We start from the raw sequence: 19,341 nt of genomic DNA, 5'->3' as shown, positions 1-19,341 counted from the left end.
TGCTAGATGGGCTGAGCATTTCGAGCATTTTCTGTGCTTATCCTTTTAAATCAAATGATATTATCATCTTCAGTATTGCTATGGGGTCTTACAAGCTCCTATTATCCTGCTGTGTTTCATACATCACAGCACTGTCAAAACTTGAAAGATATTTCATTAGCTGAAACCTGATTTGGGATGTCCAGAATCTGGAGAGGTTAAATCTATCTCTAATGTTTTCCATTTTGATTGCAATGTATTTTAGTTCTGAACAATAGACAGGCAAGGTCATAACAGTCATAACAGAACTTAATCCGGTTAAGGATATAATATGTAGCATTTAATGTTGGCCTTGACTGGCTCTGCTCTGCCTTCTCAAAATATTTTTATGCTCGGAGTAGAATCAGCAGTTCATACAAGCCAAAATGTACCATATGCGTATTGATATTCAATGACTTGCAATCACTTACCCGGTCTAAATTCTTTAGGATCTACTCGTTTCGGATCCAGGAATATTTAGTGTCTGATTATGAAGGTGTGATAGACAGGACAGCAGAGTAATAGTATCATTTGTTACCTGAAAGTGAAAAATTTGCCATGTTTTTTCCCTTGTGTGGAAGTCCCACCTAGCTGAGGAGTTATCAGAGCCTCACCAGATTAATGGCCATTCTCATTTATGAGCAAAGCCATTTAAGAATTTACCCATACAAATTTTGCATGGCAAGAAGGAATTTCATTGATCCGTTTCTTTAGACACAACAAGAAATCTCTAAAGATGAAAGGAAATATCTCTCTAAACCATGAACTTGAGTTGGATTTGTGCTCGAAAGAGCCTTTTATTCCAGAGAATTAACAGATCAATTATCTTTTTGCAATAGACTTGCAAAGAAGTGTCCAATTTCAGATTTGGTCATTTTGACCCCCAGAACGATGATTGCCTGCATGCCCATCACCAATGTTAATAGATATTTTAATATGGATGAGATTTCGCTTGTTGGGTTTTAATGTTATGACATCATGACTGAAGGCCCCTTTCCTACTGTCCAATGGAAATTATCAGGCCTCAGGGAAATTCAGTCCCAAGTCTTTGCTTATAGTCTGGTAGAGACCAATAATTCTAAAGTGTACTTTGTGAAATAAGAGCAGCAATTGTGAGCTACCACTAGTCAGTTCGTGGAGCCCCTTTTTAACATTTGCAGAACCATCATGTTTAACATGCTTCATTTTGGGTGGGGAAAGAAACACCCAAGACTAGAAATATTGCAGGTGATCCTATTTTAGGTATTGATCCTTAACACATTGGTGTGACATTAATTTGCCTCTGTCTTAACTGAAGCATTGCCTTGTTTAAAATAAAGAAGGAATGAGATTTGGCTCTCAGCAGTGGAAGACTAGCTTTCACTGATCATCTTTCTACCAGCTGCACACAGACTTTTGTTCCCTCATCAGAGGAGATTTCCACTTACCAGGTATCTTTTCTGGCACCGTACCTATTGCAGGAGATCTGTGAGCAGGACATGGAATAATGAGGCCATTCAACCTACCACATTGTTGATTTCTCACTGAGGGATTCTGAGACCAAACTCAGAAATATAAAATAGAAAATATAAATTACATTTAAATATTGGAGAAAAAAATGACATAAAATTTGGGAAATGGAGCTGCAATTGAAGAAATAGTCAGAAATTTTGATAATGTTATTAAATCTTAAAAACTTAATTTTCTTTTGATAATTGAAAACCCCTCTTTTGAAAATTTGTTCTTTTTGACCCAGAGGGACAGTGGGAGGTTCTGTAACCACATTTGATGGGGGAGCAATACATGTCTGACAGCAATCTTAGGATTTTCATGTATGACTGCATATAAATATACAAGTTTCTGTCAGATTTGACTTGCAATATCACTGATGCCTCACCACTATTACTGCAGTAAATGCAGTCCAATTATTGCCAACAGTAATTTTGAGTTTTTGCTGTCGAGAAAATACAAGTGCTGTTGCATTAGAAAGCTCAACATTATTGTTTCAAAAAATTATTTTTTTCAAACTTAACCGATCATATTGCAAGATCATTTCTGACAAAGCCATGTCAATTCAATACAGGCTTTGTTATTTTCCAAATAACCCAATTTAATTTTGTATTTGAATTGAGTAATTAATGAATGATATTTAACCCAAGTTAAAGAGGTTTTATAACTTCAAGAACTATGGGACATTTGCAGAAATGTAATTTCTAACTTCTTAAAGAATGCATGAGAAAATATTTCTCAGCCATGTTTTATTTTGATGTTTAGTTGATTTGAAAGTAGCTGACTTAAGTGTATTGCTAAATATAACTAATAGCAGTATGTTTCTGCAAATACAAGGCAACTCAATTGCAATGCTGGATTATTGTGAAGAATAACAACTTTTAATTACAGGTCTGATTGGACTTGAAAATCTTGGAAAGTAAGCCAGAGGCAAAATCATCAAAACATCTATATTGCCCTTAAATTTCTCAATTACAAATCAGCATTTCATAAATGGTCTGCTATTACTTTTACCACTGGCTGAAGTCCTGTGGTGAGAATAATTTTACTGAGAGAATTCACAGTGAAATGTAGTCTATCTTAAACCTCTGTAGTAACCTACTTTCCTCACCAACCACCTATTGATCTCTTGAATGGTTCTTGCATTCACTATCCCAACTGAAAAATTGTCTCAGGTCTTAATCAATGGGGGCCAAGAATTCATGTTGGGGTTGCCTATTCCTAAGTTATCTACAGGCACCAGATCTTGCACTCAATGTTTTCCAGATGCAGTTAGTAATATTATCTGTTATCCATGATTATTAGGTCGTCAAAATTACAAACTACCAAAACAAAACCAAATCACTTGTAGCCAAAATGTTCACAGCATATTTTGCGTATAAGACTCGCAGTTAAACTGATTTTGTTTTTAAAAATTGGATTAGCAAAGTTTAAAGGCAGCAGTGGAATAGCATTGGCATTGTATGTCATGTTGGAGGGGTTGAGGTTGGTGGGTGGAGGAAGAGGAATGGAGTCAATGAGAAACAAAACGAAACAGGATTGTGGATTAGATCCGCAAAACCTTTTGCAAGGTAAGATTGTTTTCTGCTTTATGCTGAATTCTATTAACAGCATTTTACATGCCCTATTATGTCTAACATATTAACTTTATGTTACCAATGTCATGTTTTGATGTGCACTCTAAGACCATTTAAATCTCTGATTTTACAGGTTTGACAGTTTTCACCAGTGTTTACCATTAGACCCTTGGCTCCTTTATAATTATCTTAGCTATACTGATAGTCTAAATCCTAAAATTTTTAATGTTAAATCTTGTGATGTGCTTTTTGGAACATGAACCATTGCATGCACCTCCTAACACGTAACATGCTTAACCCGTATGGACCGTGTTTCCGTATCTATGGAGTATTTCTCAGTCTCAAAGCTATGCAATATGTTTACCAACATTTAGAACCCAACCAGGGCATGTTCTATTAAGGGAAATGTTATGGTCATCAAACTAAATAGAGTTCCTTGAAGTTCAACAAAGGTAGGTTTTATTTCATTATGTATATTTTATAGATGATATGTCTTATCTCTCTCACTTAGCTGCTTGTATCAAATTGGCCTAAGGACATCATTTGAGCTCTGCTGCACATCATAATGTGAATAAATTAGCCGTATAATCATTTGGTGCCTTTTCTGATTACATTATTATGTATGTCTGCTGTATAAATATATTTAGAATATTACATTTCAAGTTAAGTTTATGTTTCATGGAAAAAAAAATGTTGTATTTTAATCAGATGTTGGTAAAATACAACATATTTTGTGTGTTGATTTGTCGTGGTCCATTTTGTTCTTCACAAAAGCTTGACACTTTTTGTGTGTTCTAAAATAACACTTAAGTCAGCTAAGGTCAATGGTCTTGAAGATTCCTGTTTCTTAATCATATGATCCATGTTACTTTTAACTGCCTGTGCCAACTTCTCTATATTTAGTTCCTCCTTTAGGCAAACCTTTATCTCTTCTGCTTTCTGGTGATGGTTCCTGATTGCCTGTCTTGTCTGAGCATTGTTGATTTTGATATATAAGTGACTCTTTTAAACAAAAACAACATTCTTTTACTTTAAAGAAAAGAAACACAAAATAAAGCCTCTATTGCAGCCTGATCCCATGGAGAAACTGGTTTCTTTCTATATTGAACAAAAAAATCTCAATCTTGTTAAACCTTGTAGTGGTGCCACTGAAACACTTTTCCGAACTCATCTAATTCATTAATGCTTGCCACCTGAAAGTGATGTGCAACTGTGATGTCACTGAAAGATGGCAAATGCTCTGCAAAGTCACCCTTAAAACTGCAGCCTTCTGATTTTTAATATAAAAAACTAGCCTATTTATTATTTGTCTTCCTTCTGTTCTGTTTGCATTTGCTGCATGTGTAAGCACTAGAACCTTTTGTTATAATTTCTTATCATCCTCTGATTTATTGCATAATCATTCATACAATCCTACCTAAGCTATCTATTCCCCCCACTGAATGTCTGGGAGGAACCCTGTTTCAACTTGTTCACCCCTTCCTCATATTCCTTTAATTTATTCTGTTTCATTTTGCTAATGTAATTAACAACTCTAATACAATTCTCATTAATACTCTAATATGCATCTGCTTCTTTCCCAGTCTGTCCGCTCCATGCCTACCCCTTCTCTCTGTCCGTCTGTCTCTGTCTCTCTCTCTGTGTGCGTCTCTCTCTCTCTATCTCTCTCTCTCTCTCTCTCTATCTCTCTCTTTCTGTCCCCCTCTCTAAGACCCTTGCACATGAACAAAACACTAACCGTAATGGCTGTGTTGCTAACATTTTCATGTACTGACTCCTATTGACTGCACGTCAATTCTTGCCGAGGCCAATCCTTGGAACATTGTTTCTAGTCCTGACTGTTTAGCCAGTTGTGATGTGTTCCATAGACAAGCAGGCAACCAGCACTGCCCCTGATTAATGTTTTCCTGTTTGCATGCAGACTGGAACCCTCCCTGCCACCTCCATCCAACATACACACTTTTTCTGCTTTGTGTTAATGTGGAAGATTATTGTCTTCCCATTATCCATCCATCACCGAGTCCTTGCGGTCTGTCTCTTTCCCTGTAAGATTCTCTTGATGACCAATATTAGTCTTCAAAAATCATGAATTCTTTTATCTCCATTTTTTTTTCATGACATTCTTGCATTGGAATTGCTAATGTTAACTTCTTCCCATTCATTTCCTATTTTCTATGTTGCCATTTCAAATCTTGTTATAATGCTTAGTTTCTGTGCAATTCTTTGGAAAAGAATCTTGTAGTTTTCTTTTGCAGTAGTTTTAAGATTCTACCTTTTTCCTTCCTTTTCATTTTAGATTTTCATCAGACTCCAAGCAGGATTAACCCTCTAACAAGGATTTAGTGCTTCATGGCTTACTTCTTTATTTTTGTTTTGTTTTGTTTGGTTAGTCAATGCCAAGCAGCTGTCATAGGCGGCAGAAAGATTGGGCTTCTGGTTAATCGACTGCTCCATGTTTGTCCCCTTACTTGTGTTTTAGAGAAGGATGAGGCTGCAATTGAGAGCTCTGAGTACAATGCCACGTCAGTAGCTGATGTGGACAAGCGGGTGAAACGGCGGCTGCACATGGGTAAACCTTTTCTTCCACTTCCTTTGTTGTGCTAACGCTTGTGTCTGTTTTTTTTTATATATATATATATTTCATCTTTTGTGGTAAGGTCACAAATTAAAAGGTTTCTCATCTCCACCCTATTTAACAAATCGGACTTATTTATCTTCCTGTTTCCTGTTATACCTCCCCCTCCACCAAAAAGATGTTAATTGCTGGGCTTTTAAGCAACTCAATCTAATAACTGTTATTTCCCCTCCAAATCCACCCAAACATGAAATGGAAAATTACATGAAAGACGAGTGGGTAACTGGAAAGTTTTGAACATTCAGTCTATATTATGGAAGCCAAAATAATAGTTATAAATTTTATTTTGTGCATTTTTATTGAGATGAAAAATTAGTCTAATTTGTGACCTTTCCTAAAATCACAATTTCACATGTCTGTTGTGCTTGAAACATTCAGTCATATTAGATTGATCCTTGAGGCTTATTGATACTTCTGCTTGACTGACAGAAGGACATCAATCTTACGAGTCAAGTAGATGATGGCTGCAGTATTCTTATTGTGATGATTTTTAAACCAAACATCTTTTCCCAAAATTTGAAACATAAAACCACAAGGTTAATCATGCAGCACTATATTGTGATGTGAAGCAATGAATCAGCAGTTGGTCCACCAAAACTTTTTCCATTGCAAATTTTATTAAGTCCTTGTCAATCAAGTAGTTACTTTTCATTTTGCATTTGCAACACTCAGGGTTTGATATTTGGATTTTTTTTCATCTTCCAGTCTTCACAAGCCACAACAAATAAAGGCTTTGCATGAAACTATATTCTCCTGGGGCTCTGCTGCTAGCATGGATGCATCATCGTTGTCACCATGTGAAATCAAAGCAGTAATCACAAATTAACTTTCAGCTTTCACTATTATTACAATGAAATAAAAACAACTCTGATATCACTTCCAAGTATCGACATTATGCTTTGGTAATTGTGTTGATTATGTGAAAAACAATAGTTCTGATAATCTGGATGCATTGGCTTCAGCTAAGAACTGTTCCAGTAGCTTTTGTCCATTTAAGCTCTAAAGTGTTACTTGAAATTGAGACTTGTGTGGGCAGTGCGAAAGTGCAGTGTGGCCATTGCTCCCTGAACTGGGCTGCCAGATGACAAGCTGTATCGTGGATTTTTACAGTGACCCTCTAATTTTATTATCTCCAGCCCCAGGATTTTGACAGCAGAATTAGTTAAATTCTACCATTTCACCATCCTGGTCATTGGTGAAGTTCTGTGCTTGGCTACTGTGTCATAGATATTAGCAAGGATCCTGCTTCAGGATTCCCTTTTGATCCTGGTGTGCGTTGCTTGCAATTAGTAAAAAATATTTTATTGAATTAGTTCCAGATCTCAGACATCTCTTCAAATGTTTCTTCATGTACTCTCCCTGCAGTTAGACTTCCCCAGTGTCGTGTCTTGTTCACTGCCCTCCTAACCTGAGCAACGCTGTATAGGGTAAAGACAAAGTGGCAAGTTTTACATTTTGCTGTTCTCTGTGGAATTGAAATCATAAGGGGTTTCTTGTTATGCCGAACTGTGGTGAAAACCAAATATAGCTGAATAATAAGCGACAGCAGGCTTTCTTTCCCAAGTAGTGAGATTTCTACTTCTTGCCTTCAATGTTTTCAAATACTGCAGCTTAAACTTGTAAATCTGGACATCTCCACATGCGTCGAAAAGTCTTTAATATAAATGTAACCAAATGTTTCTTGGTTAGAGATAGTAAGGACTGCAGATGCGGGAAGTCAGAGTTGATAAAAAGTGGAGTTGGTAAGATACAAGTCAGGCAGCATCAGAGGAGCAAGAAAGTTGACATTTTGGGTCCTTTCACCAGGACTCCTGATGAAGTTTCCTGACCCGAAATATTGACTTTCCTGCTCCTCCGATGCTGCTTGACCAGCTGTGCCTTTCAAGCTCCACTTTTTATTTATTCTTGGTTCGATCTTCACTATCAATCTTCAAGTTAGTGTGGTTTTCTCTCCAGGAGTAATACTTAGGTTATGCAGACTTATTGGGCAGAATCTTCCCAGCCTCTGAACTATGTGAGCATTGATGAGAATGTTAGGAAAATCTCATCCAGCAGGTTGAAATCTGCAGACACTGTTCATGCACACACCCCAGAGATCATGACGTATGGGCATTTCAACATGAGCCTTTAATAAAGCTGCACAGGATGTCATTTCTCACATTTTACAACCACTTTGCACTGTGCATAAGGACTGAAGGAGGCAGAAGATCAACATTTCAAATTCAAATTAAAGGATCATAATGCCGCATGAAATATTTAGTAAGCCTTCTGTTTGAAATCTTTGTGCTTGGTGTTGTGATATTAAATGATGTGCATATGAATTATGTTTTTGGGCAAATGCTGTTCGTTGTAGAGTGGAAACGTTAAGATGTAGGTTTGTTAATATAGCATGGCACTGGTGCTCAAACTCTAGGAGGTGCGGGGAAGTCAGTGTTACTCTTCATCTGTGTGAACCATGCCTGAAAGATTATATGATTATAATTAGAGTCTTTCTGCAATGGCCAACATGCACCTGTGGATCTGTTGGAAAGAATATCCAGTACAACAGGAGAACTTTTTTTTTCTTTCTGAACTTTGTTCTTGGAGTTGACAGCTCTGGCAAGCTTTTGTGTATTGTCTCTAGCAGTAACATTGAGAAGATTATGGCAGGATTTCTCCTGGAACAGAAGGAGTTCATCTGATGATTCTCCCAAAATTTGACTCAGCCGTGGAGGATAACTTATACGTGCTGTTGAGCCTGTAATTTTTCTCTCAAGTTTGTCTCCATTGAGGTTTCAGAGGAATTGATTACTCCGAGTAATATTGCTGATTTGCTGTATGTATTGCAAACTGCATGCCAGTAATAGACAGAGTCTAGAAACTAGCACTGATTTACATTAATGGTGATAAAATTCATTGGGTTGTCACATTTGTACTCACTGAATATCCCATCAAATACCTCTTGTAGCTGCTGAGCCTTTAAGAGGTCAGGATGTGTGTCTCATGTCATACCTAGCCTCTTCCTTACCTTTGTAACCATCATGTTGATGCAGCTAGTTCATTGTTGTGGTTCTGTTCGCCGAGCTGGAAGTTTTTGCTGCAAACGTTTCGTTCCCTGGCTAGGGAACATCATCAGTGCTATTGGAGCCTCCTGTGAAGCGCTGCTTTGATGTTTCTTCCGGTATTTATAGTGGTGACACATTGTGGCAGGATTTGATTTTTTCTGCATTCGTGGAGGAACCGGAGTTGTTCATGTGTTGCGCTTAGGCGGTTAGCGCAGGATTCCCATCTCCTGGCTTGTCTCAGCGTTTCTCGCCCGTAAGTGTTTAAAGTCTGGTTGAAGATTTGTAGCTCGGGTGTCCGTTGTTGTGGTTCTGTTCGCCGAGCTGGAAGTTTTTGCTGCAAACGTTTCGTTCCCTGGCTAGGGAACATCATCAGTGCTATTGGAGCCTCCTGTGAAGCACTGCTTTGATGTTTCTTCCGGTACTTATAGTGGTATAAATAGTTACCACTATAAATACCGGAAGAAACATCAAAGCAGCGCTTCACAGGAGGCTCCAATAGCACTGATGATGTTCCCTAGCCAGGGAACGAAACGTTTGCAGCAAAAACTTCCAGCTCGGCGAACAGAACCACAACAACGACCACCCGAGCTATAAATCTTCAACCAGACTTTAAGCAGCTAGTTCAGTTTCACTTGTGATCAATGATTTCCAAAATACTTAAGGTAGGGGACATGCTATTATAACATACTAATTTATTTACAATTCTCTTTTCTTTCTGGGAATAGCGTTTATTGTGTGACAAGCTGCATAGATTTATTTCTGTGCCTTTCCCTTTCAGCAAACTTGAGCTGACTGTGGCCTTTGAAGGATTTTTACTTCATTTCTGCTTAGCTACTGTAGTTCTTGTGCCAACTAGGTTGAGAAGAAATTTGTCATTATCTGTCATTTAAAAAAAATTGCAGTTTTATTATTCTATGAAGAAACTGAGATCTAACAGAGGAATGTGAGGACCGTCTGCCCCAAAATGCCTGCGGTCTCAGCTTTAAACCTGTACATTGCGTAGGTTTCAAGCACTTGCTCTCAACCTTGCATTTTCTTGAGATCTCAGAATGAACCAATATGGTTCACCTCAAATATTGTTGCATTGTTACTTAATGTACAATTCAATTTTTGTTCTGGTTTACATTGTTAACAAAGTAGACACACATCCTCGTATTGACTAATATTAATATTGTTCTTTGAGCTGTTTACAATTTAACATGATTTGTGTCATCTTTACTGCTTTGTTTCCAGAGCTGCATTTTGGCTCCTCCTTGTTCGTGGAAGCAATTTGAAAAATTGTTGATTTTTCTTTCACTTTGCTGACAAATATTTTACGTTCCAGGTAGTTTCTGGATTTTCCCTGGTACAGAGTCACAATCATGGAGTTAATCTTTTAATGCCTGTTTACTTTGTTGCTTAATTACTAACGTGTCAGAATAACTGTCACCTGATTTCCCATGTCTTTTACCAATTAACAACATTAGTTCCACAGGTTGCAGCTTTTGCTTAAGATTTACTTCATTTTATATTTTAGAACATCTTTCAAATACAATATTGGATAATCTGTTTGGAGGATACATTTGGACTTCGGGTATTAACATTTGGCTGTGGTTATAAAATCTATTGCCCATTTGAGTTCAACCACGTGAAGATGGATTGTTTTGTTGAGCTTATCCTGATCTTAAATCCTTAGTTGGTCCTATTTGGCATCACCATCTTGTACAAGTCTTGGACTAATTTCTTTTCCTTTTCCTTTAATGTAATGTCATTGCTTTAAACGTCCTGAATGAGTTGAGAGCAGTTTCACCTAAGTGCTGATTTCACCTGGGTGTGCAAGGGAATTTGGCAAGGTGGAAGTAAGAGGTGCTGCTTGATTTTATTTTTAATCAAGTCAATAAACTGGGTTAAATTAGGTGGACAAGCTTTGGGGAGTCAGGAGTAAGTTAGTCATTGCCAGGCATTGGTGTGTTGTGAATATTACTTACCACTTATCAGCCCAAGCCTGGATGCTGTCCAGATTTAAAATTTATAACAAGGTTTAAATGTTAAATTAAGTTATTAACTAGATGAAAACTATGAAAGATTGGTGTTTCAAACATTGAAAATGTGTTGAGCCAGATCTTTGGATCCGAAGTGGCACTATGCACTTGCTGACCGTGGTGTGGGGGTCAATGCAGCCTGCCCCCATCTGCATGGATGTTGTATTCAGTTACATTTCTATGGGTCCCAAGGCTCTCAGTGGGTTACGCCAAAGCAGATTCACTACCTTCCCCATCATAGTGCTGGTTTTTTCTTCGTAGGGAAGAAGTATGGGAGGTGACAGAATAGGAGTGGGTAATCCAGTTGAAGAGTTCTGAGAGGGAGGTGTGTAATCGATCCTGAAGCTTGCAAAGTCAGCTCGGGTGTAGGGTAGTGAAGTTTTGATGCTAGTTGAAGGTATAGGGATCTGGGTCATCAGGTTGGGGGCCGTGGGTGGTGAAGTTGAGAGTGAGGCTGTTTGGGCCAGGGCTTCAAGGATGCGAGTTGTTCGCTTAGAATGCAGTTCAGGGTGTGGGTGGTCAGGTTGAGGATAATGGGAGTGAGGGTGGTAGACAGTTCAAGGTGTGTTTGGTGTAAGATACTTTGTGTGGGTACTCTGAATGCTTGGGGTGTCGTGGTGATGAATAGTCATTTGGATGAGGGGGGTGTTTGGGGTAGATATATAGGTTTGGGGGCACGGTTGGGGTGGTGGGTTGTGTTGCTCTGTTAATCACTGAGTTAAAAATTAATATTTTGCCAGTAAGTAGCCAAGTCACTAACACTGAGATAATGTGAGGCAGATTCATAGTGGTGTTTCAGCAACAGAAATCAGCTCATCAGAATTTGAAATGTCTGCTCAGTTGTAATGCATGCACATGTTCTAGGATTTCCTTAGGGTTCCAGCATCACCAATGGAGTACATTTACTATGTTTTCACATATTCAGAAATTCTGGTTTATATGCAGTAAGACCAGGAAAACATCCAGGCATAGGCTGATAGGTGGCAAGTAACATTCAAGCCATACCAATGCCAGGCAATGACTAACTCACTTCTGAATCCCCAAAACCTGTTCACTATCTACAAGGCACAAGTTTGGAGTGTGATGAAATACACCCCTTTGCCTGGATGGGTGCACCTCCAACAACATTCAAGAAGCTTAATATCATCCAAGACAAACCAGCCTGCTTGTTTGGTACCCCACCTTGTAACATTATAGATTTAACATTCACCTCATCCACCAACTGATGTAGACTGGCAGCAGTGTATACCATCTACAAGGTACACTGCAGAAATTCATCAAAGATCCTTCAAGTGGCAGCTTCCAAAATCACAACCTCGACCACCTAAAAGACAAAGGTAGGAGATACATGGGAATGCTCACATTTGCAAATTTCCCTCCAAACCACTCCCCATCCTGGTCATTCATTGTCAAGTAAATGCCCTAGAACTTGCTTCCTAACAACATTGCAGGTGTACCTTCTCATCAAGGACCATAGTGGTTCAAGAAGTCCATTTACCACTGGCAATGAAAGACCAGTATATATGCTGCCAGAGACTGCAATACCATTCTGATAAATTAATAAGAAAGACATAAAGTACAAAATTGATTGTAGAACAGATGATTTTTAACTGTAGGATGAGAGTTCTACTGGATATCTGAGAGATCTGCAGTATGTACATGCAGCTCAAGGAAATTAAATTTCATAAATTTTGAGAGCTTTGAAAGTATCAGAGGAAGTAGGTTTATTGGAAGTTTTGTTCTGATGCATAGATGCTATTTAGGTTAAGTAGATCAAATATATTTTATAGTCAGGGTCAAGAGATCACGGATATGACTGAAGAAGATATGGAGATTAAAGAAGTAGCTTTGGGGGTGACTCAGTAAGAGATTGCTGCAGCCTAAATGGGAGAGAGCAAGAACTGCAAGAAAACTGAGCAAACTGACCACAGCATATGCTATAGAGAGCCCATCAAAGAGTGAAAAGGGATGTTGCAGTGGTTGGGGACAGTATGAAACATGGGTAAACTCTCTCTCTGAAACAGAGTTTCCTGATTTCTGTTTCCTGCCCCATCCCAATGTTAAGGACACTTTCTTTGGACTTGGAGAGGGACTTGAAAGAGGAAAGATTTGATTATTGTAATACATGCAGGTGCCAGCAATATGGATAGAATGGAGAATGAGGTTGTAATGAGGGAGGAGGAGGAGCAGCCAGAAACTGAATGATGTAGCAGAATTGTCTGAAACATGAAGGAATTGGCGTCAGGACACTAACATCATTGAATGATCTGTGTGGCTTCAATTTATGAAGCACTGACTATTACTGAGGAAAGAGGGAGCTATTCCATTGGGATGGGCTGTACATGAAACTTGTTGTAAAGAGTATCTTGTCGAATGGAATAACTAGGGATATAAATAGGGCTTTAAATAGTCAGAGCAGGTGGGGAGAGTGATGGTAGCAGGTCAGTTGAGAGGACATTTTGAAAGTTAAAAGGAAACAAGACATTCATGTAGGATAGCTATATGGACAATGATAACCAGAATGTGAAAGGGAATGAACAACTTTGAAGGGCAACAGTAAATAAGGCCATATATTATGAGCAGACCTTTGGCGAAGTTTGCCAAATCATTACAGTTCCAGACAGGTTACTCCATCTGTGAGCTCTTGAATGAGAAGGTATTCACCAGTCCCCACAATTGGTTGAAACCAGATGAATTTGAAAATAATTCCTTCCTTTGTAGACGTCTTTCTCAGATCAAATGAATTTTGGTTTGAGCAAAGCCAATTTAAATAGGCTTTCTTGAATTAACAAAATAATTTATTAATAACTACATGTGAGAAGAAAACTAATATAACACATTTGCACACAGATTGGAAATAAACATTCATCCTTGTGGACTTGTCTGTTAAAAAACAAACTTATTCCAATCATTTTTCATGAAAAGTGAATAAGACAGTATTGCAGCCTGACTGGATTACTCAGGTAGCATTGACATTGGCAGCAAAATCATTAGTTTTTGAGATTATTAATTTGCAGGCTGATTGAAGGTAATTTGTCCTGATTTGTTTTTTAATTGGTTTGCAGCTCTCTGAGCGAGTGGTTTTTAATTTACCTGCAGTGCAGGGATGCTTGCTTGCTGTTCCTGAGCTGTGAACTCTTCAACACATTAGGCACAGTCTACTTCACAGCAGCCTAATGGCAATACGGAATAGTTTTGAATTTTTACAATTTTTTTGTGTATTCCTGGATGGGGTAACTACAACAATGGAGTTGGTTCCCTGCAGAGTTTGGGGTTGGGGGTGGGAAAAGGTCAAGCTTGGTCAGCCCCTACATTATCTCAAGTTACTCTGTCTGTTTGACTTTTCTTTGACATTTCTATTCCGTAAAATCTCAGTTTTACTTTGAACACACCTTCATAAATGGCGAGTGCTTCTACAAAATAAAGCTAAAAATCACACAACACCAGGTTGAGAATCTCCACAATCACCTGATGAAGGAGCAGCACTCCAAAATCTAGTGCTTCCAAATAAGCCAGTTGGACCATAACCTAGTGTAATGTGATTTTTAACTTTGTACACCCCAGTCCAACACCGGCATCTCCAAATCATGTCTACAAAATAAAACATGTTTCAATTTTTGCAGGACACAATTTGCACCTCTTGGGTTTTTTCTGGTGTTACAGAGCCTGCAGGATTTTATGATGTCTTACAGTTTCCCTTCCAATTGTAATAACCTCTCTGATGCTGCTTTTGCATTCCTGCGCTTAAAAAACTTGATCACTGGAATGGATCGAAGAGTGTCGTGCTGGAAAAGTGCAGCAGGTCAGGCAGCATCCGAGGAGCAGGAGAGTCGCTGTTTCGGGCTAAGGCCCTTCATCAGGAAATCTCGATGAAGGGCTTATGCCCGAAATGTCAACTTTCCTGCTCCTCGGATACTGCCTGAATTGCTGCGCTCTTCCATCGCCATACTTTTCAACTCTGACTCTCCAGCATCTGCAATCCTCACTTTCTCTTCCTTGATCATTGGACTGTTTCCCGAGCCAGGATTTTTCTTTATCTTTCAGTGTTACTCTGTTCTGTTTACGGATCTCTGCTTTTTCTAAGGTAAGTTCTTCATTCGATTGCACTGAGTATAATGGGGATTCCTCAGCAGTACTGACTACGTTGGAGTCTCATTTAGGTCTGCTTCTGCATTTCTATACATACATCTTTCCACTGGCTTGTAAAGAGGTCTACAGGTACCCTTGGTTTCTTTTGTTGAATTTGACCCATTTCAGAATCTTGTTGCTCCCCCGGCTTAAAACCATAATGAAAGGCTTTTCAGACTTTTTCAAATTTATCTGGTGCCTTACTAATGTTATCTTGCAGTAATATAATTTGTTCCTATGGATTAACCTGTTGACCAGTTCAGTTTCTGACTTACTGTCCAATCCCTAGAGGAGTTTTATACCACAAGAACCCTTTCCTCCAAAGCACCCAGTCTTTAGGCAGTCTTCATTTAGAATCCAGAGCTGTTTAGGTAATTTACTTACTGTTTTAAATTTTCCTTCCCGTATTGGAAGCTATCCTGCATTTCTCAGTCTCGTACTGACTTTCTTTGCAGTCACTATCTTTCCTCACAGAGTCTCTGCCATTCAGTATTTACTTCTTAGAGTGCAAAGTCACTGAAAACAGCTTTGCTTTAAGTTTTTCCATAAGCTTGTCATTTGATTACCCCGGAACCTCAACCCCAGTCACTCAGCTTGGGTTTGATTTTCATTTCAGCACCCACCTGGGGCTCAGGCCACATGGGTTTTTATTCTAAGCTGCTCTTGCTCAAAAACCTAGTTTTCTCACTGCTGCTAGTGCACTATGAACATTGATTTTTACGCCTTTTTAAGAGTTGCTCCCCAGATCCATGCTTTTTGCTTGGGTCTTCCAATCAAACTTGCGATTGCGAGATTGGCATGCTCTTCACAGACCACCTTGCTTCTGTGATGAAGTCTTGAATGACATTTGAAAGTTGATTTTTCATTTTTGTTGTCTCCACTTGTTCTATGGAGCATCTTTGGACTCTTCAACGTTCTTTCCTGAGTTCTGCAGTTTTGGGATATTTCCAGGTTGGCCTACTAATTCTCTTCAATTTACAGTATTTGGGGTTCATCAAATTTGGCACCATGTTTTATGTTGTTTACCCCAGCTTTGGAGAAGCTATTGAGTCGTTGTCATGTTCAAACATTAACTGGCTTATTATTTTTCAGAATCTTTTTACAGCTTGACGTAATATTTTTGCAGAAGCTGTTCTTTCTTCACATCTCTCTATCATAAATTCTATTATATCATCATAATTTACATTCCTAGACATTAACCCTTGTAGCTCTAACATTACATTCCCAATACTGCCTTTGACACTGCACATTGCTGTGTTGCATATAGAAATGATGATGAAAAAAACTTGAAAGGGCTTTTACAGAATTTATTCCTGCTTCAGCACATGTTCTAATTTGACAATTAACGGAGGCTGGCATATACTTTATAAATGAGAATATTATCTCTCGTTCTTTACACATATGCACTGAAATTGTAAAGCCTTTAATCCCATGTTACATAGAATCCCGACAATGTGGAAACAGGCCATTTTGGCCCAACAAGTCCACACCAACCCTCCAAAGAGTATCCCACCCAGACCCATTCCCCTACCCTATAACTCTATATTTACCCCTGACTAATGCACCTAACCTATACATTCCTGGACACTACATGCAATTTAGCGTGGCCAATTCACCTAACATGCACATCTTTGGATTGTGGGACGAAACCAGAGCACCCGGAGGAAACCCACGCAGACACGGGAAGAATGTGCAAACTCCACACAGACAGTCGCCCGAGGCTGGAATTGAACCGGGTTCCTGACTCTGTGAGGCAGCAGTGCTAACCACTGAGTCACCATGCTGTCCATAGTGTTAGGAGGGATGGAGGAAGAGAGAAGAAACTTAACTTGATCTCAGAAAGAATCTCTTCAGTGAAATCCTTCGGATTAAAATCTTTTTAGAACACCATCAACTGGAATATGCTTCTGTTAAATTGAAAATTATTAGTTAGCCTTTTTGATACAACCAACTATTTTATGTGGACTAATAGCCACTTCAAATGAGAAAGAGAATTTTATATATGAGAAAGAGAATTTTTTTCAGAACTCTCTCCACACTTTATGCAACTATAGATATATAGATATTTAAAACTGCACACCTTGAAGGATGTTAATGCCAAGATTATGGATTTTTCATATAGAAAAAGGAGAGCAATTTTACCATACTGTTGAACCTTTGGGCCTTACATTCCCCACAGCAGTACTTAATTTTCAGTCAGACTTCCCTGACACCACAGTAGCACAGCTGTTGAGTGAAACACACAGAAAGCTGGAAGGAATAGGAATAGATGGGCATTTCTGTGGCTGCAAATGCGAACCAAGATGGTGTGTTGTGATCCTAGTGCTAGGACCCAGGGTATCACTGGCTGCAGAGCAACTTGATAGGAGAGGCCTAACATCAAGTAGTCACAGCCTACATTCTCAAACGTAGTAGTTTCTGGATTACAGTCAGTACCACGCACAGGTGAATGTAGGAAGAAGACAACTGCATGGCAGTAGCATTGGTACAAGAAAGGGCTTGGGATTCCTGGGACATTGCGACCAACTGCACAGGATGGAAAGGCTGCATTTAAGCAGAGCTGGGAGCCGTTTCCTTTATAACTATTAGCTAGTGCTATAGAGAGGGTTCAGAATAAACTAGCAGGGCTGTGGGAACTGTGAGGTAATATTAGAGAGCTCTCTTCCCTTCTTTCCTTTGATATAGGTATCACTGATTACCCTTGAATGCTAAGGCATTTTGATGGACGGTTAAAAGTTGTCTTGCCTGTACATTCACATGTAGGCCGGATCAGGCAAGGATGGCAGCTTTGCTTTCCTAAAGGATATGTTTCCCCCACCCCCATCTTCATATCTCTTCCCCATTCCCCCATCCTTGTCTTCCTGACCCTGCCAAGTGGCGTGTTAAGTAACTTGCCAGGCAGTAGCGAGTTGCTAATTAAGGAGGATAATTACTTGTGAAATAGCTTTTTTCTAGCCTAATAGCCTCACTTAATATTCAGAATTATATCTTGCCAAATTCACCAATCAAACTGCAGAAAAATAAACACGGATATCACCTTATTGATAGCTCGGATAAACCTCCAGGTTGGATAATGAATAGCAACGTCACTCAGCACTCTGTGGTCACCAGTCACATGTACACAGGCCATCAGATATGTTACAACCTTGAAGAACCTTCAGTGCTGCACCAATGCCCATCCCTCTAAGGCTGCAGCAAGGATACTGTGTTCTCGAGGACTGAGGAAGGTTACATCTCTGGGCTCTTCGCTTGCTGTCATGCACTTGGACCCTACCTGGATGCTCGCAACATTTCTGTCCTATATTGTCACACCTTATTTACACTTTGTCTCCTCAGCCTAGACACATGGTACTCCTGGCTTGCTTTGCTGATTAGTACGGACATAAAGGTAAGAAGCTTTTCATGGTTGGCTGTTGACAAGGGAGATGATCTTCACAGAGGTGGTCCCCAAACACTAAGTTCAGGTCAGCCACTGATACCAATCCAGGAGCTTGGATAGGGTCGGTTAGTCACTCAGAGTAGTCAGAGTCAAGATGTTCCTTACATAAGGAGTGAGGAGCTGAATGTCAGACAAGCTGTCTTGATTCTTTATCTGTCCTATTGGGCACTGCTTTCCTCCTGGAATGGCAGACAGCAAGGTATCAAGGGCGATGAAATTGCATGCCACGGATGTTACTTTGCAGGTGGGATGTGACCCGAGTGAGTGGGTACGCACTACAGAGGGCATGCGGTGTCAGGGGTTGGGGTGGGTGACAACGAGTGAGGGAAGATGTTGCAGGCAGCAGTGAGGGTGGTGGAGACTCAGCCTCAGTGGGAGGTTGGTAAGGCAGCAGAGGTAGAGTGAGAGATGGCAGAGAAGATAGTGACACATTGTGGAGGAGATCATTGAGCATTGCTGTGCATGCCTCTAGATGACTGAGACCACTGTAACCTGGGTGGCAACCTTGGACCAGGATGGCACAATCTTGGGGGAGTAGGAAGTCCTGCCTTTGCACCACCCCGTTGTGTAGGAACTTCGGGTACCTGCATACACTGTGGAGTGCCAATTTCTCCTGTCTACCATGCCTGGAGTCAATGGTAGGGATGATGCAGAGCAACTCTCGACTGAAGCTGCTTGCCTGAGACCACAACAAGTAAATGTGGGAGAATTCTGAGATAGTTGCTAAGTAATGAGTTATTTTGGAAGCAGCATGTTGGCAATCCTTCAAAATAAAACTCGACACAACTGGCACTTGGCCAAAGAAATAATGCAAGCTTCAGCCCAGAGGAACCATCTTACATGGAGACTAGGAGCAGAAATTCAAGGGTAGTGTTGTAACAGGGAACTCTGATTATCTTAAGATAGACCTTAATAATAGGAATTGCAAAGCGAGGCAAGAGTTTCCAGAGTGTTCAGGAGGGTTTTCAAAAATGTTTCCAACTTGAGGAAG

At 39.6% G+C, this 19,341-nt stretch overlaps 1 protein-coding gene across 1 annotated transcript in view; it reads left to right on the top strand.

Moving 5' to 3' along the window:
• scube1 (signal peptide, CUB domain, EGF-like 1) overlaps window positions 1–19,341 on the top strand; it is a 281,214-nt gene that overhangs the window by 145,585 nt on the left and 116,288 nt on the right. Inside the window, exon 7 of the mRNA XM_060839924.1 lies at window positions 5,563–5,652. Within this exon, the coding sequence (XP_060695907.1) occupies window positions 5,563–5,652 (90 nt within the window). The remainder of the gene's footprint in view (window positions 1–5,562; window positions 5,653–19,341) is intronic.

This window comes from Hemiscyllium ocellatum, chromosome 19 (assembly GCF_020745735.1).
Source record: "Hemiscyllium ocellatum isolate sHemOce1 chromosome 19, sHemOce1.pat.X.cur, whole genome shotgun sequence".
Taxonomy (NCBI): domain Eukaryota; kingdom Metazoa; phylum Chordata; class Chondrichthyes; order Orectolobiformes; family Hemiscylliidae; genus Hemiscyllium; species Hemiscyllium ocellatum.
The sequence above is the reverse complement of the archived record's forward strand: the minus strand, read 5'-3'. Positions and strand labels throughout refer to the sequence as shown.